This window comes from Bos taurus, chromosome 1 (genome assembly GCF_002263795.3).
Source record: "Bos taurus isolate L1 Dominette 01449 registration number 42190680 breed Hereford chromosome 1, ARS-UCD2.0, whole genome shotgun sequence".
NCBI lineage: Eukaryota > Metazoa > Chordata > Mammalia > Artiodactyla > Bovidae > Bos > Bos taurus.
The window spans coordinates 98,561,193-98,586,500 of record NC_037328.1 but is presented as its reverse complement, the minus strand read 5'-3'; the positions used below and the strand labels follow the sequence as shown (position 1 = coordinate 98,586,500).

The 25,308-nt window shown below is 40.0% G+C and overlaps 1 protein-coding gene across 1 annotated transcript in view; it reads left to right on the top strand.

Annotated features, from left to right (window-relative positions):
- The window catches only part of EGFEM1 (EGF like and EMI domain containing 1), a 693,443-nt gene that overhangs the window by 644,065 nt on the left and 24,070 nt on the right, over positions 1 to 25,308 (top strand). The window contains exons 17-19 of the mRNA XM_059888727.1: positions 8,725 to 8,856; positions 18,433 to 18,561; positions 21,613 to 21,738. Coding sequence (XP_059744710.1) covers positions 8,725 to 8,856; positions 18,433 to 18,561; positions 21,613 to 21,738 — 387 coding nt within the window. The remainder of the gene's footprint in view (positions 1 to 8,724; positions 8,857 to 18,432; positions 18,562 to 21,612; positions 21,739 to 25,308) is intronic.

The window sequence follows — 25,308 nt, the reverse complement described above, 5'->3', positions numbered from 1 at the left end:
AGCATCAGGGTCTTTTCCAATGAGTTGGCCCTTTGCAACAGGTGGACAAATTATTGGAACTTCAGCTTTAATACAGAAAAACAACTTAAATCTAGAGGAGCCACCCACAGAGGTTTTGTGGTTCAGAATGATTTAAACTAGAAAGCAGCATGGATTATACTACTTGAAACTGGTTTGACCAGTTCTTCCAGGGGCCTGGATGGCTAACTAGTAAACAAGGTGAGTAAGAAATTGTCAATATAAAACTCTCCAGGCTGATTTTCATACCTACTAAGTTAAAGCACGACTTGGTCTATTATCCAACTTTGTAATCTCTTTAATGTTATATAAAATTAGCACCCTTCTCACTTCCTAAGAAAAACCCCTGAGAGAATGGAAAAAAGCTCAGAGCTCATCCTAAGGCCATCTTAGTTTTGTTCTGATCTTTCCACTTAGTAACCTTACCAGTTGTGCAAGTGGTTTAATTATCTGCTTATCCTACTATGTGTACAGTAGCCTTCTCATACTGTTCATACAGCAGCACCTGCTTAAAGGAGACCTTACACATATTAATAAAACCAAACACTGTTCTATAGATAGGAGAACCCCAAAATTATTTTCTTACAACAGAAAAATAATATTATACATGAAGCACTAAGAACAAGCAGTTCATGATGTGGAAAAATCCACTATGATGTGTGTTTAGTCTTTTACTTCTCACAGTTTTAGCCCTTGAGAAGTCTCTTCTTGAGTGTTACTGTAGGTGTATCTGGGCCCTCAAGCTGCTTCCCAGGTTCTTGCTGGGTTCTGACCTCTCAAGAATCCCAAGTTATTCTCAAAGTGACATTCATTACAACATGTCCTTTGGTTCCAGTAAGTAAAAATTTTTTTAAATAACTGATGATAGTTTTTCCATATTTTTATATTATATAGTTCTTAAAAAAATTATATTTTTGTGTTGATTTCTATAATGACTTGTGCATCAAGCTATTATTAGTAACATAACTATTTAATAACATGATCTCTAAGGATAGATCAGAAGCTACTTAAAATACTTGGGAATATAGAGATTGTGATAGGCTGAATGATAGGCTCTCAAAGATGTCCCAGTTTCTGCAGTCTGTTAATATGTTATCTTACATGGCAAATGGGACTTTGCAGAAGTGATTAAGGATTGGAGATGGAGAGATTTTTCTGGATTACCTGATAGACCTAATATAATCAAAAAGGTTCTTGTAAGAGGGAAACAGGACTTCCCTGAGGGTGTAGCAGCTAAGACTCTGTGTTCCCAACGCAGAGGGACTGGGTTCAATCCCTGGTCAGGGAACTAGATCCCATATGCTGCAACTAAAGATCTGGCGTGCCGCAACTAAGACCCAGCAGAGCCAAATAAATACAAATAATTTAAAAAAAGAGAGAGAGAGAGAGAAACAGAATAAAAAGAAGCTAAGCTGCTGGCTTAGCAGATTTGAGAAAGTGGCCATAAGCCAAGGAATATAAGTGGGTTCTAGGAACTAGAAGAGGCAAAAAAATAGATCCTATCTTTAAGTCTTCAGAAAAAATGCAGCCCTGCCAACATCCTGTTTTTAGACTTCTAACCTGCAGAACTGTGAGAGGATAAGTTTGTTTTTAAAGGCCACTAAATTTGTGACAGTTTGTTACAACAGGAAACCAATAGAGAAACATTTATAACAATATCAGTTCAGTTCAGTTCAGTCACTCAGTTGTGTCCGACTCGTTGCGACCCCATGAACCACAGCACACCAGGCCTCCCTGTCCATCACCAACTTCCGGAGTCCACCCAAACCCATGTCCATTGAGTTGATGATGCCATCCAACCATCTTATCCTCTGTCGTCCCCTTCTCCTCTCAGCCTCAATCTTTCCCAGTATCAGCGTCTTTTCCAATGAGTCAGCTCTTTGCATGAGGTGGCCAAAGTATTGGAGTTTCAGCTTCAACATCAGTCCTTCCAATGAACACCCAGGATTGATCTCCTTTGGATGGACTGGTTGGGTCTCCTTGCAGTCCAAAGGACTGTCAAGAGTCTTCTCCAACACCATAGTTCAAAAACATCAATTCTTCTGCGTTCAGCTTTATTTATAGTCCAACTCTCACATCCATACATGAACACTGGAAAAACCATAGCCTTGACTAGACGCCTTACCATTGTCTAACATACATACCAAGTACCATTGCCCACACACTATTTGAGAATTATATCAGTAACTCAGGCTTCCCTTGTGGCTTAGCTGGTAAAGAATCTGCCTGTAATACAGGAGACCTGGGTTTGATCCCTGGGTTGGGAAGATCCCCTGGAAAAGGGAAAGGCTACCCACTGCAGTATTCTGGCTGGGAGAATTCAATGGACTGTATAGAACGTGGGGTTGCAAAGAGTTAGACACAACTGAGTAGCTTTCACACATCAGTAACTCATACATACTTGGATCTTTCGCTTTGGAAATTTTTTCTCCTCCCTCTTCTTTTCCCTCACCTTTCCCTTCCCACTACATATACTCTTTCTAGTGTTTCAGATCTGTTAAATTGTTATCTCCTCACAGAGAACCTTTGAAACAAAACACATCCCATCCTCTCTCTGCCAGTCTAAATTAGGGTCCCTGATGTCATTCACTCTCATAGCACCCTACCCCCTTACAACAGTTTAAAATTAGGTATTTATTTGAGTGATTATTTTGTTGCTTTCCTCTTTCTTCTATTGGAAGTTTGAAGGGTACAAGTACCACATTTGATTTTGCTCACTGTTGTGAACCTAGCACATAGTAAGTATCCAGGAAATATCTCTTGGCTGAATGAGAATGTTCCAGAATTCTGCGAGTTCAGTTTTGTAAGATGGAGTGAAAGCATGCCTCATAATGCAGTCTGTCAGGGATCATGAAGCAACAAACTGATACACCACCTTCTCCTTCAGAGGACAAGGAGCAGGTTTTGCTTCAAATTTGATTTCGTCAGAAGTCCTAATCAAAGTCATTCAGCCAGATGACAATTGATAGATGTTTTTCATGATGCATATATAATCTAAGAAATACTATAGTATTTCTTGCTAGGAGCCGGTGAGGCATTCCACTCGTGACAAAGGTCATGAGGAAGGAGGCTCGGCATACACAAAGGCGGGATCGAGCCTCAGGAGTCCCCCTGGATGTTCTCGAGTATCTGCCCCCAAAAAACCAGAGTCTGCCTACTTTATTGCTTTGTGCTCTCACCTCTGACTTTACTGGGGGCTATCCCCTACCACCATCTCGCTCTCTCTGACAAAGAGTTAACTTACAGCTCTGATTAATAAAGTTCCTGGGCAATTAGGAGTGTTTAAATCCAAACCCCTCAGATGGCTCTCTAACTCGCCTGACAAATTTACCCGGACTCCTACAGCTATGCATACGATTGTTTACAGTCTCCCAGCCTCGAGAGGCACGGGAAGCTTAAGATATTCAAATAGCTTAGAGCCTCTCAGAGAGTTAGAAACTGTCAGAATAAAACTAGTAAAATATTTCATTGATGAGCCAATGCTTGTTGCCAAGTTTTCACATCCCCTGTATTGTATCCTTGAATATGTATTAATTAATAGTTGGTATGTAGAAAAAATAAGTAGTGGCCTTGGTGTTAGTAACTTTAGACCCTTAAGGTAATAAATTCTTTCCTTTGTTGTAAACCCATTACACATCCGCCCTATAGGAAAGCAATTTTATCTTCGGAAGATGGCACCAAACCTTAAAATAATTACTCTTAGAGAAAATAAATCTTTGTTGATAAGTCTTTGTCAAGAGTCATAAAATGTTAATAAGCCTTCTGGCCAGAAGATGATGTAAATCACCTAAACCATTTGTATACGATAAATTTGCAGGAAAGTAACCCTGGTTTTTGATAAGAATCAAAGACTGCTGACTTTGCATCCCCTATTATCCTCTATGTGTAACTTAGGGTATAAAAGCCCCTGTTGAAAATAAAGCTACGGGCCTTGCTCACCAACGCTTGGTCTCCCCATGTCACTTTTCTCCTCAATTTCCAACTGAGTCTCCATCTGGAGCGCGGATATCCTCTGCGACCATTTATTTGCCTGGGCTTCTAAGACCCACTCGAGAAGGTGTCTAAGGTGGGGCACCTTCCGCTATTCGAGAGGGCGTCTGCGGCCTCTGTGGTCAGAGCTAACCTGGTGTCACGGGTTATATTGATTTTCCACGTAAACCAAGCTACTCAGCTTCTTTTCTCCACTGAATTTTCCTATTGAGCTATCCTCATTCTATTATTCTTTATATCTTTATGAATAAATAAATAAATAGTCACCGATGCCGTCTCCCCTTTGAATACCCTGGATCAGCCAGGGCTAGACCTCGGCAATTTCTCAAAAATTCTCTTTAATAACATTCAAAATGCTTTTGCTGCTTTTATTTCCATTTGCACTTTATTGGTTTTCAATATGGGGTTTCCCAGGTGGTGCTAGTGGTAAAGAACCTGACTGCCAATGCAGGAGATATAAGAGATGTGAGTTCGATCCCAAATTGTAAATTCCTTCAAAGACACTTAAACATCCATTTAAGAACTGACTTTGAGAACTTCAAGAGATCAATTTTTCCTGAGTAATTATTTATATTTTCTGCAATTTTGATTCCACTGGAGTTCAAGAATCAAAGCTAAGGATTTGCTTGAACTCTTCTTGGGATGGAGAAGTGATTAACATTTGTGAACATTTTGGTGAAGCTTCAAAATGCAGAACGATTCAGGAGGATGTATTGAGGAGGATGTGGATACATTTTATTTATATGTATTTCAGAGACGTCATGCCATGTGATTTCAATGTTTTTTTAGAAAAATATCAATCTTTATTTCTTTTTAATTTTTTAATTGGAAGAAAATTGCTTTACAATATTGTGTTGGTTTCTGCCGTATAACAATACAAACCAGTCATAATTATACTGGTTTATGAGAACCAGTATCACCTCCTTCTTGAGGTTCCCTCCCCTCCCTTCATCCCACCCCTCTAGGTCATTATCACAGAGCATCAGGCTGGGCTCCCTGCATTACACAGTAACTTCTTACCAGCTATCTGTTTAACCTGTGGTAGTGTATGTATGTAGGTGCTACTTTCTTCATTCATCCTACTCTCTCCTTCTCCAGCTGTGTCCACAAGTCTGTTTTCTATATCTGCATTTCCATTCCATCCCTGAAAACAGGTTCATCAACACCATATATATGCATTAATATAGAATATTTGTTTAGAAAAACATTGGTCTTTAAATATTAGATACTTTTCCCATATTATTCTGAATGTGTCTATGGATTTTGCCCATATATAGTATCTCTGTTAAATAGTCGATTCTGATTTTAAGTATAAGGGTTTCCATGGAAAGGAAACAGATTTTACTGAAATACAATGAGATTCCCCTATATTACTATGTCTACTCAGTTATTCCTCATAATAATCTGTGAGATAGCTCTCATTGATCCCACCGTACTGAAGAGGAAATTGAGGATTTTATTGACGATGCCAAAGCCTTTGACTGTGTGGATCACAACAAACTATGGAAAATTCTTCAAGAGATGGGAATACCAGATCATCTTACCTGCCTGCTGAGAAATCTGTATGCAGGTCAAGAAGCAACAGTTAGAACTGGACATGGAACAACAGACTGGTTCCAAATCGGGAAAGGAGAATGCCAAGGCTGCATATTATCACCTTGCTTATTTAACTTATATACAGAATACATCATGTGAAATGCCAGGCTGGATGAAGCACAAGCTGGAATCAAGATTGCCAGGAGAAATATCAATAACCTCAGATACACAGATGACACCACCCTTATGGCAGAAAGCGAAGAAAAACTAAAGAGTCTCTTGATGAAAGTGAAAAAGGAGAGTGAAATAGTTGGCTTAAAACTCAACATTCAAAAAATGAAGACCATGGCATCTGGTCCCATCATTCCATGGCAAATAGATGAGGAAACCATGGAAACAGTGAGAGACTTTGCTTTTGGGGGCTCCACAATCACTGCAGATAGTGAGTGCAGTCATGAAATTAATGGACACTTGCTCCTTGGAAGAAAAGCTATGACCAACCTAAACAGCATGTTAAAAAGCAGAGGCATTACTTTGCCAACCAAGGTCCATCTAGTCAAAGCTACAGTTTTTCCAGTAGTCATTTACGGATGTGAAAGTTAGACTACAAAGTTGGACTACAAAGAACTGATGCTTTTGAACTGTGGTGTTGCAAAAGACTCTTGAGAGTCCCTTGGACTGCAAGGAGATCCAACCAGTCCATCCTAAAGGAGATCAGTCCTGAATATTCATTGGAAGGACTGATGGTGAAGCTGAAACTCCAACAGGTTGGCCACCTGATGCAAAGAACTGACTCATTGGAAAAGACCCTGATGCTGGGAAAGATGGAAGGCAGGAGAAGAAGGGGATGACAAAGGATGAGATGTTTGGATAACATCACTGACTCAATGGACATGAGTTTGAGTAAGCTCCGAGCATTGGTGATAGACAGGGAAGACTGGTGTGCTGCAGTCCATGGGGTCGCAGAGTCGGACACAACTGAGCAACTGAACTGAAGTGAACTGTGGTCTTAAACAATTGTTTAAAGCCAGAGATATATGGCGTGCTGCGATTCATGAGGTCGCAAAGAGTCGGACACGACTGAGTGACTGAACTGAACTGAACTGAACATCCATACTGGTGCTGAGCCTCCCTGACCCAAAGTTCATGCCATTTCCTCTAGACCACACGACCTTCAATGGATCTTGCAGACCAGCACAGTAATCATAAGGCCCCTCTCTATCAAAGCAAATCATACAGGATATTGCTTCCCTCAAAGCCCCAAGCCAGTGGGCCCCATACCTCAAGACGGGAAATGGCTAAATAGATGGGGAAATTGGAACTTATTACACAAACACTTCTGTGTTCAGCATGGCCACTTTGACTCGTTAATGTTGTTATTCTCCTCAGGGCACAGAATTTTGTGGCTGTATTTGCTGTGGCCCTGTCAAGCTTTATGCTCAGTAATGCCATGGCAAAAACAGGTCTTCCCAGTGATGGCAAGAATTTGTAGAACCACAGCTCATGGCTTTTGAATTTATCAGAGGGCTTTAAAGACACACATTTTATTTTTTCTGATTGTGAGCCTTTCATTAGGGAGTACCTTTCATCACGTCACAGTGAAATGGGGCTGATGCTCTTATGTATTTACTGACAACGATGTGAAGGAAGTAAGAATATCACAAACATCCACTTCCAGTCACCTCTGAAATGCCACGACCAGTTCTTCTTGCTTCACCACTCATTAACAAGTAAAGTTAATCAACTTCTCAACCAATAAAACCAGATGTGCTCTTTGGCATACCTAGCAAGTTCAGGATAAGTGCTTTACTGATATATATATATATGAATAATCACTGATTCTTAGAGAAAAAGGATGTTTAGATCAACAGCAGACTATATAAATAGTTGTTCACATGCTGAGTCAGATTCCACCTAATTCTCTTACTTGTACATATCCCAGTCAAGAAGAGAGGAAAAAATTCTCTTTTTAAAATTAATCACCCATATTTCATCAGTCTTTGTTTTTAATACTAAGCAAGCAACTTTGGCTGCCTCATGCGAAGAGTTGACTCATTGGAAAAGACTCTGATGCTGGGAGGGATTGGGGGCAGGAGGAGAAGGGGAGGACAGAGGATGAGATGGCTGGATGGCATCACTGACTCGATGGACGTGAGTCTGGGTGAACTCTGGGAGTTGGTGATGGACAGGGAGGCCTGGCGTGCTGCAATTCATGGGGTCGCAAGGAGTCAGACACGACTGAGCGACTGAACTGAACTGAACTGAAGCAACCAAGGGCCTTTAAAGTTAGAATATCTAGTTTGTCTACCATTGCTGTCATTTCTAGTTAAAAAGAAAACTGGAAGATGAAATGATCTTAAGGATTGTTGATGCTGAGAAAACAAATAACCCCACAGCCAATGAAACAGAGGGATACCGTGAACAAGGCAGCTAATAACTTCTCCATTGTGAGGGTTTTCTAAAAGGTTTGTTCTTTCATGATGCTAATCACTCCTGAGGTGATAAAAGGTTGATTCAGAAATTGTTATGCAACTTTAGGTGCAGCAACCTAAATTATCTGATTTTTTTTCCCACTGAATGTGTTTGAATTGTCATCAGATACAACCATGAAATTCAAAATGTGTGCTTGACTACAACTTGTAAGCTGAGAAATTGAGAAATACCTAGAAAGCCTTTCTCCTCGTAAAAAAATGGTATGATATTATTTAGAAGTTGGGAAGGAAACCTTTTACTGCTTGGGCTGTAAAAAAAAAAAATCTCAAAACCAGCAGAGTAGCTGACAAGTGACACAAATACAGTATATACTAATGCACAGAGAGAAACAACCTTGAGAATTTAAACCGGCTGCACACACACACAAAATCTTTATCCAGATATGTGGTCCCTCATGAATTATACTATTATTTTAGTTGATTTTTACCTGACATCACCCTATGAGTTTCTTTAGTGACAAGAAAATTGCAGCCGGCCCTTGACAGTCGGTCACAAATTGACTGAACAAAACAAAATCAAACACTGAAGTAATCCCCAAGTAAATTTAATGAAACCTAAATCCCAATGGGTAGCACACTTCTGTAGGCAATGGTCTTATTTAATAAATTTTCCCCTGCTTTCACTTTTAGAGCTATATATACACAGACAAATTTAATTCATTGGGTTTACATTTCCTCTTTCCCTTAGTTTGTCCACCAGGCACATACGGGAAGGACTGTAAACAGGTATGTCAGTGTTCGGCTGAGAATGAGGAGTGTCACCCAGTCACAGGGAGATGTACCTGTCTGCCTGGCTACCATGGAAACCGCTGTCATCTCCGTAAGTGTGTTCTGTGCCTTAGTTGTAATTTACTGAAGAGACACTGCTGGAGTGGGTTATCATTCAGAATGCTAAAGGGCAAATGTTAATTCAAGGTTCTAATTCATTGTAAATCCTATGGGAGTTTTTATTAGAATGGTTGAAAACATACTTTCCTGTGTAACTCATTCTCCCATTTGCCTTTCCTAGTCAAAATATCCCCAAGAAAAAGATAAGAATTAAAGAGAAAGAAAGAAGGAAATATAAACAAAGATTATAAATCAATATATAGCAAATGGCAACATATTCAGAGTGATTCATAAAGTTAGTTCCACAATCTGCTTTTAAGAACAATCAAGTTAAATAAATTGTTATTCTGGAATGAAAACAGTGACTTGCTTAAATGACAAAATGCCAGTTGGCTCATTGTTGTATAGTAAAAAAGAATAGTCCCTTGACCAAACACCTTATATTCATTTGTTAGGAGATTTTAACATAGAAATGGTTATAGGAGAACATATGATAAAAACTCCCAAGGAACATGTTAAAATGTTCAGTCAGCTACTTAATTTTTAAGCTCGTAATTATTTATAATGTACTTTTTATAGGTTTAAGGATAAAATGATTTGGCTTCAGTTTCATTTTTCCCCCAACTTGGCCCTTGCTACTCTCTTTTCTCCCCAGTCGTTCCTATAACAGGTTTTTTTCCCCCCTACTTTCCTTTCCTAATTCTGCAAGTGTGTGGATGAGTTTTGGATCTCGCCCAAAAAACATCAGCCATAAAACATAGACTCATGATCAAGCTATTGGTTCCCATTTTCCACAAGCCATAGAATATATATTTTGAATATCAATTCTCACATTTGTCCTAATTTTAAACTTTACCAACTAAAAACACAGTTAAGCATGTACAAAAATGGTTTAATACACCCATAGAACCCACAACCATTGCATTATTCAAACTTACAATGAAGAACTAAAGCATTAAATTAATAAAATTTTAATTATTTTTTCGGTCATGGCAAATCTCAAGCAATGGAAGAAAGGAGTGATTTTCTCACATTTGAGGCTGTCACATTTCTCAGGAAAAATTTCTTCTTGATATCAAGGATATTTCATCTGAATAAATCAAAATTAAGTTACATAAAGCTGAAATGTAAATGTAAACTGAAAGCTTACATCTCAGAAAGCCAGCTACCTTGGGTTGAAGGAGGAGAGCTTTGCCTTGAAAAAGCCAGGTTGAGGCCGGGAGCCGCTCCCTGACTAGTCCAATGGGCTCAGTTCCAGGCAACACGTGGTTGGAAGTTGCTGCAAAGGTTCCTTGGCAAGATGCACTGTAATTACGGGACGACAAAAGAGGGGTTCAAGAAAATATCCATAAAAGGTGTAGCTGGCTCAAAAGCAAACATTACAGCAGCCAAAAACAACCAGGCTTTCATCTTCCCAGGTTTGGAGTGAAGAATCAACATTTTCTCTCAGTAGAGGTCAGAGGAAGCAGACAAATGGAGTAGAAATCTCACCACTTTTCCTTAATTTATACTGGGTGGTTTAGTCCCAGTCAGAGAGTTGGTGATGGACAGGGAGGCCTGGCATGCTGCGATTCATGGAGTCGCAAAGAGTCGGACATGACTGAGCGACTGATCTGATCTGATCTGATGGATAGCAAGTAGGGAGGAAAACAAACAAACTTGGTAGATGTAAATTCATCTTGCTATGTATTTTATGAGCAACATGAAATTGTTAAGTGATTACAGATCCTGGAAATCTTTCATTTCTCCAACCTGCAGTATGATTTATTAGAAGTCTCTCTGAGTGAACTGAAAGCATTGGAATCCTCTAGAACCATAGACCACTCTGTTGACAGTATCTATAAGAAGACCCATAACACTTGGTTTAAGACACTTTGAGAAACATGGGCCACAGGATAGCTTACCTGTGCCAAGAGGAAGATGTCAAGACATGAGTGGAAGCTTGGCTTAAATGGTTTTGCTCATAGCAATGACTATTCAGACAGACCAAATCTTAGTATCTGTTTTTAAGAATAAAATAAAACTGTGTAACAATGGCTGGTGCATATGTGAATAAACTGGTCAGATACTACTAGGAAAACAGACTGAAAAACAGATTCATGCTTTTCATTTGCTTTGGAGCTAAGTGTCTCAAGATACAATCACAACCTTGCTTGTTCTAACTTCCTAATTAAACTTCCCAAATGTCACTTGCTTCATCATGGTATACAGTAACCTTTAATATTTAAACAAATCAGAATGGCGAATTCATTTCCAAGCTTCTTAGTTAATCTCCTTCATGTAGAGGGGGTGGTGCAAGGATAAGGGAAAATATTAATAATCATCTTCTAATTGAAAATAATGGCTTCCTACGTGGCACAGTGGTAAAGAAATCTGCCACGGCAGGAGATGCCAGATCCCTGGGTTGGGAAGATCCCCTGGAAGAAGAAATGGCAATCCACTACAATGTTCTTGCCTGAAGAATCCTATGGACAGAGGAGCCTAGTGGACTACAGTCCATGGGGTCTCAGAGAGTCAGACACGACTGAGCACATGTGCACACACACACACACACACACACAATGGAAAATAACCAAATATCCATTGTTCAAGAAACAAAATTTCCTGGGGAAAATAATTGTAAAGAATAGAACAAAGGCCAAGCAATGATCAAAGTGGAATTTTAGGAAATGAGAGAGGGGAGACTGAACACCCCATCAAGCCAAATGAAATCATTATCTCCTGGGCGTATGTTTACTTGTTAAATTTAGTGAACATCTGAGCAAGAGATGTGTGCATGATTCTAGAAGTTAGACTTTCACATAGTCACAGAATTATATGAGAAAGTAGAGCTGTCAGTAAAATAACTTATTCTTGGGAAAAAAGTTATGGGTACTTTTGTAAACAGATATCATACTCTTAATATAAATTTAATGAGTTGCGGGATTAAGAGGTTAGTGCATATACTGTCTTTTAACAGATGTTATGCTCATTAGAAGGTTAATTTCATCATATTCAGTGTCCAAATTTTAAAAGGATAATTAAGTTGAAGGCTTATTTTCTTTCTGTATACCAAGAAGAAACAGCAAAAGATGATATTTTCAAATGCAAAACCACCATTCAGGCAGTTTGAAATGAGTATATGTCAGAGAGAAATTATGTTTTCCAAGTCACTTCAATTCAAATGAAAGTGATCTTAAAATATAGATCTTTACATATATCGGTTATATAAATTCATCAGATAACAGCGTCTAATTCTTCTTTCCTTTTAACTGACGCTCATTCTTTTATACCCATTATTATATCTACAGTTCAACATTTTCCTAATTAATGAATATGTAAATTTCACTTTATGGGTTGTTTTCATTTCCCTATTTGAATAAAAACCCACATCACTTTTCACTACCAACTCAAGGGATTGCAGAATTTTTTATATTAGTCAATTCTTAATTTAACCTCCTTTTTAGAAGCAACATGCCAGCAGTACACACCACACTTCATTGTTTCCAACTATACCTTTTTTTCTTTGTGTTTTTTATCTCCACTATCAAGCAACCAAATATTTAAGCATCATATAATAATGATAAAAGCTATTAAAAGTTACATTCTGAAAGACTGACCCAGATAGACATGAAAGCATTTTATATTGTGGTGAATAAGAGAAGACAGAGACTCTTTAAACCACTAGTTCTGTTTTTAGATACACTCCATTGAATTTTAGTAAGGGACAAAAATAACTTCTTAGGAGGACTAAAGAATGCTGTACACCAAAGAAGTATCCATTGACTATGAGAACTGGCATCCTTTGGAAGGAAGAAACAATAGGTAAGAATGTGAAGTGCATTTCTCATTTTTCATAGAAAGGAAAAAAGTAATACAACAGCTGTAACAGAAAAGTAACCTTTGATAAGAATGATCTTAGCTGTTTTCCGTTCATTCTCCATCTTGAAGGATTTTATTAATATTTTAAAATGAAAGAGAAAGGGACTGATGGAGGGAAGGAGAAGCCATTTGAGTCTAAGGCTCAAGATGAGACAGTGGATTCTAGGATGGGATATAGATAGGGATTATAAGCAATTAGAGTTTCAATAAAAACCATTTCTTGCTGTCTAAAACCTGCTACATGTGCAACACTCAAAAGTGTTCTTTACCATCAATTCTTACATAGAAATACAGGATCAAGTGGAAGGAAGCCAGTGTCATTCAGTCTCTCAGTTCAGTTCAGTGCAGTTCAGTCGCTCAGTCGTGTCCGACTCTTTGAGACCCCATGAATCGCAGCACACCAGGCCTCCCTGTCCATCACCAACTCCCGGAGTTCACTCAAACTCACGTCCATCGAGTCGGTGATGCCATCCAGCCATCTCATCCTCTGTCCTCCCCTTCTCCTCCTGCCCGCAATCCCTCCCAGCATCAGAGTCTTTTCCAATGAGTCAACTCTTCGCATGAGGTGGCCAAAGTACTGGAGTTTCAGCTTTAGCATCATTCCTTCCAAAGAAATCCCAGGGCTGATCTCCTTCAGAATGGACTGTTTGGATCTCCTTGCAGTCCAAGGGACTCTCAAGAATCTTCTCCAACACCACAGTTCAAAAGCATCAATTCTCTGGCACTCAGCTTTCTTCAGAGTCCAACTCTCACATCCATACATGACCACTGGAAAAACCATAGCTTTGACTAGATGGACCTTTGTTGGCAAAGTAATGTCTTTGCTTTTGAATATGCTATCTAGGTTGGTCATAACTTTTCTTCCAAGGAGTAAGCGTCTTTTAATTTCATGGCTGCAGTCACCACCTGCAGTGATTTTGGAGCCCCCGAAAGTAAAGTCTGACACTGTTTCCACTGTTTCCCCATCTATTTGCCATGAAGTGATGGGACCAGATGCCATGATCTTAGTTTTCTGAATGTTGAGCCAACTTTTTCATTCTCCTCTTTCACTCTCATCAAGAGGCTTTTCAGTTCCTCTTCACTTTCTGCCATAAGGGTGGTATCATCTGCATATCTGAGGTTATTGATATTTCTTCTGGCAATCTTGTTTCCAGCTTGTGCTTCTTCCAGCCCAGCATTTTTCATGATGTACTCTGCATATAAGTTAAATAAGCAGGGTGCATATAAGTTAAATAAGCAGGGTGATAATATACAGCCTTGATGAACTCCTTTTCCTATTTGGAACCAGTCTGTTGTTCCATGTCCAGTTCTGATTGTTGCTTCCTGACCTGCATATAGGTTTCTCAATAGGCAGATCAGGTGGTCTGGTATTCCCATCTCTTTTAGATTTTTCCACAGCTTACTGTGATCCACACAGTCAAAGGCTTTGGCATTGTCAATAAAGCAGAAATAGATGTTTTTCTGGAACTCTCTTGCTTTTTCAATGATCCAGCGGATGTTGGAAATTTGATCTCTGGTTCCTCTGCCTTTTCTAAAAGCAGCTTGAACATCTGGAAATTCACGGTTCACATATTGCTGAAGCCTGGCTTGGAGAATTTTGAGCATTACTTTACTAGCATGTGAGACGAGTGCAATTATGCGATAGTTTGATCATTCTTTGGCATTGCCTTTCTTTGGGATTGGAATGAAAACTGACCTTTTCCAGTCCTGTGGCCACTGCTGACTTTTCCAAATTTGCTGGCATATTGAGTGTAGCACTTTCACAGCATCATCTTTCAGGATTTGGAATAGCTCAACTGGAATTCCATCACCTCCACTAGCTTTGTTCGTAGTGTGCTTTCTAAGGCCCACTTGACTTTGCATTCCAGGATGTCTGGCTCTAGGTGAGTGATCATACGATTGTGATTATCTGGGTCATGAAGATCTTTTTTGGACAGTTCTTCTGTGTATTCTTGCCACCTCTTCTTAATATCTTCTGCTTCTGTTAGGTCCATACCATTTCTGTCCTTTATCGAGCCCATTTTTGCATGAAATGTTCCCTTCGTATCTCTAATTTTCTTGAAGAGATCTCTGCTGCTGCTAAGTCACTTCAGTTGTGTCTGACTCTTCATGACCCCATGGACTGCACCTACCAGGCTCTTTCATCCATGGGATTTTCCAGGCAAGAGTACTGGAGAGGGGTGCCATCGCCTTCTCCAGAAGAGATCTTTAGTATTTCCCATTCTGTTGTTTTCCTCTATTTCTTTGCATTGATCGTTGAGAAAGGCTTTCTTATCTCTTCTTCCTATTCTTTGGAACTCTGCATTCAGATGCTTATATCCTTCCTTTTCTCCTTTGCTTTTCACTTCTCTTCTTTCACAGCTATTTGTAAGGCCTCCTCAGACAGCCATTTTGCTTTTTTGCATTTCTTTTCCATGGGGATGGTCTTGATCCCTGTCTCCTGTACAATGTCACGAACCTCCGTCCATAGTTCATCAGACACTCTATCTATCAGATCTAGTCCCTTAAATCTATTTCTCACTTCCACTGTATAATCATAAGGGATTTGATTTAGGTCATACCTCAATGGTCTAGTAGCTTTCCCTACTTTCTTCAATTTCAGTCTGAATTTGGCAAAAAGGAGTTCATGAGCTGAGCCACAGTCAGCTCCTGGTCTTGTTTTTGTTGACTGTATGGAGCTTCTCCATCTTTGGCTGCAAAGAATATAATCAATCTGATTTCGGTGTCGACCATCTGGTGATGTCCATGTGTAGAGTCTTCTCTTGTGTTGATGGAAGAGGGTGTTTGCAATGACCAATGCGTTTTCTTGGCAAAACTCTATTAACCTTTGCCCTGCTTCATTCCGTACTCCAAGGCCATTTGCCTGTTACTCCAGGTGTTTCTTGACTTCCTACTTTTGCATTCTAGTACTCTATAATGAAAAGGACATCTTTTATGGGTGTTAGTTCTAAAAGGTCTTGTAGGTCTTCATAGAACCATTCAACTTCAGCTTTTTCAGTGTTACTGGTGGGGGCATAGACTTGGATTACTGTGATATTGAATGGCATGCCTTGGAAATGAACAGAGATCATTCTGTCGTTTTTGAGATTGCATCCAAGTACTGCATTTCACACTCTTTTTTTTGACCATGATGGCTACTCCATTTCTTCTAAGGGATTCCTGCCCACAGTAGTAGATATATGGTCATCTGAGTTAAATTCACCCATTCCAGTCCATTTTAGTTCGCTGATTCCTAGAATGTCCACGTTCATTCTTGCCATCTCCTGTTTGACCACTTCTAATTTGCCCTGATTCATGGACCTAACATTCCACGTTCCTGTGCAATATTGCTCTTTATGTCATTGGACCTTGCTTCTATTACCAGTCACATCCACAACTAGGTATTGTTTTTGCTTTGGCTCCATCCCTTCATTCTTTCTGCACTGATCTCCAGTAGCATATTGGGCACCTACTGACCTGAGGAGTTCCTCTTTCAGTATCCTATCATTTTGCTTTTTCATGCTGTTTATGGGGTTCTCAAGGCAAGAATACTGAAGTGGTTTGCCATTCCCTTCTCCAGTGGACCACATTCTGTCAGACCTCTCCACCATGACCCGCCCGTCTTGGGTGGCCCCACGGGCATGGCTTAGTTTCATTGAGTTAGAAAAGGCTGTGGTCCTAGTGTGATTAGATTGACTAGTTTTCTGTAATTATGGTTTCAGTGTGTCTGTCCTCTGATGCCCTCTTGCAACACCTACCATCTTACTTGGGTTTCTCTTACCTTGGACGTGGGGTATCTCTTCACGGCTGCTCCAGCAAAGTGCAGCCGCTGCTCCTTACCTTGGACGAGGGGTATCTCCTCACTGCCGCCCCTCCTGACATTGAACATGGAATAGCTCCTCTAGGCCCTCTGGTGCCCGGCGCCCGCGCAGCCACCGCTCCTTGGACGTGGCGTAGCTCCTCCCGGCCGCGCTTGTGCGCCGTCGCAGCCACTTCAGTCTCTAGTCATTTTTAGAACTGTGCTTCCAAGTGAAAACGTTGTGCAAGAGGAAGGACCTCAGGCAAAAACGAAACCTTTGCACTCAGGTTAAGCAGATAGGAAAAGGGTTTTGCCATAGGCCCACCAATGATCTTGGCACTGTGAAAGAAAATAATGGCTACCATTAACTTGGGAGCTATCTGAGATTGGTGATATGCTAGGTGCCCTACTTGTTCACACAACAAGCCTGTGATTCTGTTATCATCCTCTTTGGGAGTGAAGAACTAGGAGCTCAAAGGAAGGACTTCCACATTAGCAAGTGGAAGATACAGGGTTCAAATCTCAGTCTTTTCAAAATATTCTACATCTTTTTATTTTAGAAATATGACAGGAAAAAGGAAACTGTGTTTACCAGGTAACATAATTTTGTGCAATAACATTTTTAAGTAACTATACTCTACTTCCTCATCTTCAAATAATTGTTGAGCCAGATGGACCTGAGGTCTCTTGAAACTAAAACTTCTGTGATTTTAAGACTAAAGTACCAGAAGTTTCATAGAGCAGGACAACAACATATTTGGAAGTGCTTCAAAGTCAGTTATGTGCTTGAATCCCTGCTACATTTTCTCTTCTAGTTACTTATCCTATTTCTACTTAAACTCGTACAGAGATGGGTAGCTCACTGCCTCATGGTGAAAGCTTATTCCAATCCTGGACAGCGCTTTCAAAGAGTATTTCCTTATTGAGATAATATCCCCCTTCTTCCTTTTCCATAAGACTTCCTTTTCATGTGTGAAGACAGTTCTATCTTCTTAGGTCTATTTTCTCCTGGCTAAATACCCCCAATCTTTCGATCATTGCACAGATAATATGGTTTTCAGGTCACTCTTTGCCCTGCTCAGTCTCCTTCTGCCTTGAAGTCTGGCCATTTATCTACCTCTTACACATGTATCATCATGGTCAGCCAAGATCCATGGATAAGAGTAGAAAACTGAGACACTAATAGAAAATTAAGATGCTTTCTCCAGGCTTGTTGCCGTTTTGAATTCTTATGTGTATTAAACCCAAATCATTCCAGATCAGACAAACTATACTTAGATAGTAACTGAAAGAATGACTTTTTCTAGGCAGGAATAAAACAACCTTCTTTGGTGAATTGTCTTTTTTTCTGAGCATACTCTAAAAGTGGGTAGATTTTCAAGGAAGTTCAAGGTTAAGTTTCTTATGTATTATTAATGAACAGCTTCAGGAACTCTATGTCCCCATCTGTATTTCTAAGGCTGCTGCTGCTCTGCTAAGTCGCTCCAGTCGTATCCGACTCTGTGCGACCCCATAGACGGCCTCCCACCAGGCTCCTCTGTCTCTGGGATTCTCCAGACAAAAACACTGGAGTGGGTTGCCATTTCCTTCTCCAATGCAGGAAAGTGAAAAGTGAAAGTGAAGTCACTCAGTCGTGTCTGACTCTCAGCGACCCCACGGACTGCAGCCTACCAGGCTCCTCCGTCCATGGAATTTTCCAGGCAAGAGTACTGGAGTAGGGTGCCAGTGCCTTCTCCATTTCTAAGGCATCCATCCCTATACATTTGTATCCTCAGATAAGTCCATCCCTTGAATCAGTATCTTGAAGGTGATAAGAATACCAAAAACAGTCATTGGAATGTTGAGTTAACCACATGACTATGGGCATGAAGTTAAGCACTGATAGCTTCAAGTTACAATACCACATATGGTTTTGTTCTCTTTCATCAGGATGCCCAAAAGGCACTTATGGCCCTTATTGCCGAAGGAAGTGTAAGTGCCTGAATGGTGGCAGCTGTGACACCATGATTGGAACCTGTGACTGCCTTCCTGGCTTCATCGGGGCTGACTGCAGTCAAAGTAAGTCACTCTATCTACTATGAATTTTATATACTAAATCAGCGTTTTAAAGAACTGCACTTAGAGAGTACATGTTTTGGCATTTATTTTACAGAATGATTTACTGCAGTAACAGGAGTAAATTCTAGGTTGAGGAATACTTCTGGCAGGAATTTGATTGAGAGCTGAAGTCAGTGAAGGCAGCCAGGAAGCCCTCTGGTCACAACCTCTCTGGCCCCAGCAATGCTGGACTCAAGTCAAGATAAGAAATTGTGTTTGGCAAGATCAGAGCAGACTGGAGATTCCTATGTACACAATGTCAAATTCATTGTCCAAATTTCCACAATTTCATTTATCCTCAGCAATTTTCTAGCTCAAAATTAAGTAGTTTCCCCTTACCTAAAAGTAACCATTTCCTGAAAATCCAAAGACCTTAAATAACTACCCATCATACAAACTCTGGGAGATGGTGAAGGACAGGGAAGCCTGGCATGCTGCAGTCTGTAAGGTTACAAAGAGTCAGACATGACTGAGCAACTGAACAGCAACATCATACAAGTAACTACTGACATAAAATTTAAGGGACCAGATATAAATTAAAGATGCCATACAAATGCACTGGCTTAGACATTGTGGGAATATCCTTACAAACACATTTTGCTTTTATCAAATCCGTCAGTTTCCAACTATTTAGACAGTTCACAAGATGATGATGGTCTTTAGGGAGGATGGAGGAGGCAATGAGTTGGAAAGGGCATGGTGGGGAGGTGATCCTGGCATTGTTGTATTCTTTATCCTAGTGCTGTTGATGAGCATGTTTGCTTGGTGATCCTTTATTGATCTGTTCACTATTATTATATATTTTGTGCACTATTCTGTATCTTCCCTGGTGGATGTCCCAAGTGGCTCAGTGGTAAAGAATCTGCCTGCAATGCAGGAGACCTGGGTTTGATCCCTGGATCAGGAAGAAGCTCTAGAGGAGAGAATGGCAACCCAATCCAGTATTCTTGCCAGGAGAATCCCATGGACAGAAAAGCCTGGTAGCCTATGGGCTACAGTCCATAGGGTCACAAAGAGTCAGACATGACTGAAACAACTTCACATGCATTCTTTATCTTGTACTTCACAAAAGAGTAAAGATTTTTTTTTTCAACTTTTAATTTTATATTGGAGTATAGCCTATTAACAGTGTTGTGATAATTTCAGGCGGACAGCAAAGGGATTCAGCCATACATATACAGGCATCCCTTCTCCCCCAGACTCCCTCCCATCCAGGCTGCCACATAAGAGTAAGATCTTAAAGACTGAAGGACTGTGATTGTGAACTTGAGATTCTTTTATTTGGAAGAATGATAACGAAGTTTGTGATCAGGCAAAGTTATGGTTATGTGGTAAAGATATCCAGAATGCTTATCTTCTTCAGGCAGGTAGTTGCTTGTTTTCTTCCTATGAGGGTAATCTTACTCTGCTTCAGTATCCTGCTGTTCTGAGAATAAAAGATGAATAAGACAAAGTCCTGGCTCCAAGTGGCAGAAAATTGAAACCTAATGGATACTGCCTCTGAGGCCTCAATGGCCAAGTTATCTTTGAGTGAAAGCCAGCCCATAAACATCTCCCAATGAAGGTTCTAACTGGCTCCTTTGTGTTTGTTCTTCAAAGAAAATCGTTGGAGAAATTTCCTTAGGCCAGAGAATCTTCAAAAGTTATGGTTTCCTTGAATGTCCGGAGGAGTTTTGTCTGCAGAAAGCCATGATCTTGTACTTGAGCAATTTTCCTTCTCTGCTTTGACAGCTATGGAGATCAGAGCCAAGTTTTCTGTCACCTTTTACAATTCAAAGAATTATATTTGTTTATGTATACACACTTCCCTGGTGGCTAAGACAGGAAAGAACACCTGCCATGTGAGAGACCTGGGTTCGATCCCTGGGTTGGGAAGATCCCCTGGAGGAGGGCATGCCAACCTACTGCAGTTTACTTGCCTGAAGAATCCCCATGGACAGAGGAGCCTGCCGGGATACAGTCCATGGGGTCACAAAGAGTCGGTCATGACTGAGCAACTAAGCACACAATGTATACACTGTTATATATTTTCCCTTTATTGAACCTCACAGATATTTATTTTATCTTTGTTTTGTCTCTATTTTGGTAAGCATCTCACTGAACTGATAGAATGAGATTGCAGCAAAACAAACAAGCAAGAAAATTAATAAATGTGTTAACTTATGAATAAATTAATTTTAAATTTTGTTAATTAATGCAATTAATTTAATAGATATAATCTATTGACAGTAATTTAGCATATTTGTTTGTTTTGATAAATACACAATAACTTTAGAAATTAATTAAAAAATACATAAATATTTGGAGATGTGAGCATAAGGCACAGAAGTGTAAGCTAAATTTTCCAAGTGCACTTTAAGAGGAAGCATCCCTCATAGCTCAGTTGGTAAAGAATCGCCTGCAATGCAGGAGACCCCAGTTCTATTCCACAGTCGGGAAGATCCGCTGGAGAAGGGATAGGCTACCCACTCCAGTATTCTTGGGCTTCCCGTGTGACTCAGCTGGTAAAGAATCTGCCTTCTATACAGGAGACCTGGGTTCAATCCCTGGGTTGGGACAATCTACCCACTCCAGTATTCTGGTCTGGAGAATTCCATGGACTGTATAGTCCATGGGGTTGCAAAGAGTCAGAAATAACTGAGTGAACTTCACTTTCGCTTTTGTACTCAAGATTAATACATACACACACAGCCTAAGACAGCCACGCAGCAAAACAAGACTGAGCCTGTTAAGTGTCATATCACATACATACATACATGTCTGACACTAGATATTTGGATGGAATTCCTGATATCAACTAAAATTGCACTAAGTAAGCAACAATTTGAACAGGTCTTTTTTTCCCCCATAGTAACCTTTTAAATCGAAAACCAAGGGCAAGTCGGGGAAACCTATTTGATTAAAAGAAAAGGTTATGTATCTACACGTTCTTACAAATCTTGACTGGTGAAATGCTTTATTAAGGCAAATCTGGTTTCCTTTTGCTCTGCTTTGTTTTTCTTCTTTCTGCAGCTTGTCCTGAAGATTACTATGGGCAGGACTGTGTCCAGCGGTGTTCTTGTGTCTCAGGACAGTGTGACCCGGTGACTGGAAGGTGCCAGTGTCCACCTGGCCAAGTGGGGGCCAGGTGTCAGCAAGGTAACAATGCCTGCAGGGTCACCTTGTTCGTCTTGGCACTAATTAAGCTAAATTCTAAAGGCAGATGCAGTGCCAGGGCTTATAATTAAGTGGGAATTGTTTACGACACTTTAAAATGTGGCTTTAATCATATGCAAGTACACACTCCTGTAGAGTTATAAAGGAAATAGTTTACTGGGGGAGTAAACAAAAAAATGAACGAACACAAACACAGAATAATTTCTGCATATTCTTAACTAGGAGCAAACTTTTAAATAACTAACTTTTGTAAAACTACCTCAAATTGTGTGTTGGAGGTATCTGATTACCAACAACAGAAGAGTTTTATGTCCTCGTCAGTTTTCAAGAAGGCCATTGAAAGCTGTAGGAAACATGAGAGAAGGAAAAAATACATGACCTTGGTTTAAAACTGTCAAGCTTTCTTTGTCCTAAATAATATTATTTATTATCATAATAAAAGAATTGTTCAAGGAAAATACGTACATAGAGGATGCCGGGCCCCTACAGCTCTGAGTTGGGGCCAACAGAACAGCTGTTTCTCAATGACACACACAGAGGAGCAAGTCTAAAGATCCTTTGTTGAAATACAAAAGTTGGGTGTGTGGGCAAGCTGGAGGAGCTTTCTTGAACCCCAGTGGACATCACAAAGATGCAGGAAGATTGGATAAAATGAGAAAGGGCACAGTATATTATCATTTCACGTCTTCACTAAAGAAGAGGGAACTGTAAGCAGCCTTGCTGCTAAAGAGAGGCTAAACTCACCCACACAAGTACATGACCCACATCCCATGACTTTGTGTCATATTCTGGGCTAAGGAGGCATCCTAATAACCAGAATCATTTTTCTAGCCTCTAATCCATACCGCATGCATGCTAAGTTGCTTCGGTCGTGTTTGACTCTGTGCCCCTCCATGGACTGTATCCCCCCAGGCTCCTCTGTCCGTGGGATTCTCCAGGCAAGAATACTGGAGTGGGTTGCCATTTCATTCTCCAGGGGATTTTCTCAACTCAGGGACAACCCACATCTTCTGAAATTTGAAGTGGGTTCTTTCCCACTAGTGCCACCTGGGAAGCCCCAGTCCATACTATGCCCATCCCCCCATAAAAATTACAGGCGCACAAAAACCAATCTGATTTTTTTTTTTTAAAAAAACTGGTGCACATGAAAACCTTCCCTCATCTTAGAACCAAAATATGAAACCGTTCAAAGACTTTTTAGTGAAATTTTTATAAGGAGGAGAAAAGGAATAGGAAAATAAAAAGCAAGATGAACATGGAGCAGAAGAGTTTTGTTATGGAGCCCATGAAAATATTAACTGAATTTATTCCAAGCATCCAAAGGACATAATGAAAAAGTGTCCCCTATAAATTGTGAGTGCTATGCAGAGATACATGGGTTCATGGAATAAATGAAAAGACAACAAAGGGAAATGAAAACGTAAGCTGGCAGAGCTCAGAAAGAAGTGGAAATGAAAATTAAACCTCACATCATATAAATATAGTCCACAGTGAACTCAGGTAATGAGAGAATGGAATCTGCTGATGCGATAGCCATGTAAGGAGAATATACCTGAGGAAAGTGAAAACAATGAAATAGAAAAAAATAGATACATAAATAGAAAAGAAAATATTCAAATATAATCAAGATTTTTTCCCCTCTGAAAGGAAGGAAGATCTGTTGCTACAGATTGAATGAATACATTCTATCCCTAGAAATACTAGTTAGGCTTGATCATATGTGAGAGGAAATTCTATTGAGGATATAAGAAAAAATATGAGATCTCATATGAAGAGATAGGGAAAAAAGTCGGCCTGATACCTCACAGTAATATTTATTGCTAGTTTATGGCTATCAAAACCTACAAAGTTCTAGGGAAAATATGTGATTCAAGTATTTTAGACACAAAGTTTTATTCAAGAATAACATGATGGGAAATAAACAATAATTTTTAATCATCAAAAATTGCTGGCAATATAGTAACCATAAAATATTTTGAAGAAACTACTAGAAGATAAATTTGAGCAACCAAGTAATGCATAGAAAATCTCTGGTAAAAAGGACATTTGCTGCTGCTGCTAAGTCACGTCAGTCGTGTCTGACTCTGTGCGATCCCATAGACAGCAACCCACCAGGCTCCCCCATCCCGGGGATTCTCCAGGCAAGAACACTGGAGTGGGTTGCCATTTCCTTCTCCAATGCATGAAAGTGAAAAATGGAAGTGAAGTCGCTCAGTCGTGTCCGACTCTTTGTGACCCCATGGACTGCAGCCTACCAGGCTCCTCCATCCATGGGATTTTCCAGGGAAGAGTACTGGAGTAGGTTGCCATTGCCTTCTCCAAAAAGGACATTTAATGGGTGTTAAATCTATTTTAATTAAGGCTAAGTTTAAAACAAATTAGCAATTATGGTGACATGGAATATGATAAATATATAGATATTTTACATGATAAAAAATGCTGAGATTGTAACATAAAGAGCATAAGCTCTAGCTTTTAAGCTCCCCTGGGGTATATAAGGCACCCCTAACCCTGCACCAGGATGGGGTAAGAGAAATCCTAGTGGGGCAGATGCTTTCATTTCTGCCAGAAAGGAAAGAACCGGCCACCTTGGCAGTGACAGTGGAAACTGTGTGGAAAGCACCAGCTTCCACCCCCAGGTGATGAGGAAACTACACCCTTGCAAGCTAAGATGGAGTCAAGGGGGTCTAGTGGGCAGTCAAGACTCTCACAAACACCAAGCAGCAATGAGGCCACTCCAGGCAAGTCAGTGAAGAGCGAGTAGGAAGCCACAAAGAGACACTTCTACCCCTCTTTCGGGTAGGATGTCAGCCTAGTGGAGGCCTAAACTCTTGCTGTGGCCCAGCAGGGATGAGGCACATTTACCCTTGCTCCCCTTGGCGGCTGTGTGGGGAACTTGGGCTTCAGCCTCTCAACGGATGAACCTCTTTCCTTGCCAGTGGAGTATCATAGAAGACTTGCTCAAACAGAAGATTTAAAGGAGATCCAGAGTCTCAAAATGTCAGGTTCATTAAAAAACTATTCATTATACCAACAACCAGGAAAATTTCAACTTGAATAAGAAAAAATAATCAAAAGACACCAACACTTGGATGACACTGACATCAAAATTATTTGATAATAATTTTAAAAGAAGTCATCATAAAAAATGATTCACTGAACAACCAAAAAAAAATTTTTTTTTAATAGAAACGTTCAACAAAGAATACGAGACATAAAGAAGAACCAAGCAGAAATTTTAGAACTGGAAAATACAAAAACCAAAACTGTAAAAATCTCAGTTTGGAGAGGACAGAGGAACACATTAGTGAACTCAGAGATAGATCACAGAAATGACCCGATTTAGACAGCAGATAAGGAAATGACAACAACCAAATAATAACAACAGAGCCTTGGGGAATCTGTGGGAGGGGAAAAATAAATAAATAAATAAAACTCAGACTTTTATGTCATCAGAGTCTTAGAGGAGAGGAGAAAGTAAGCAGGACTGAAGGAGTCAAAGGAACAATGACTAAAGATGTCCTAAACATGACAAAAAGTTTAAACCTACAG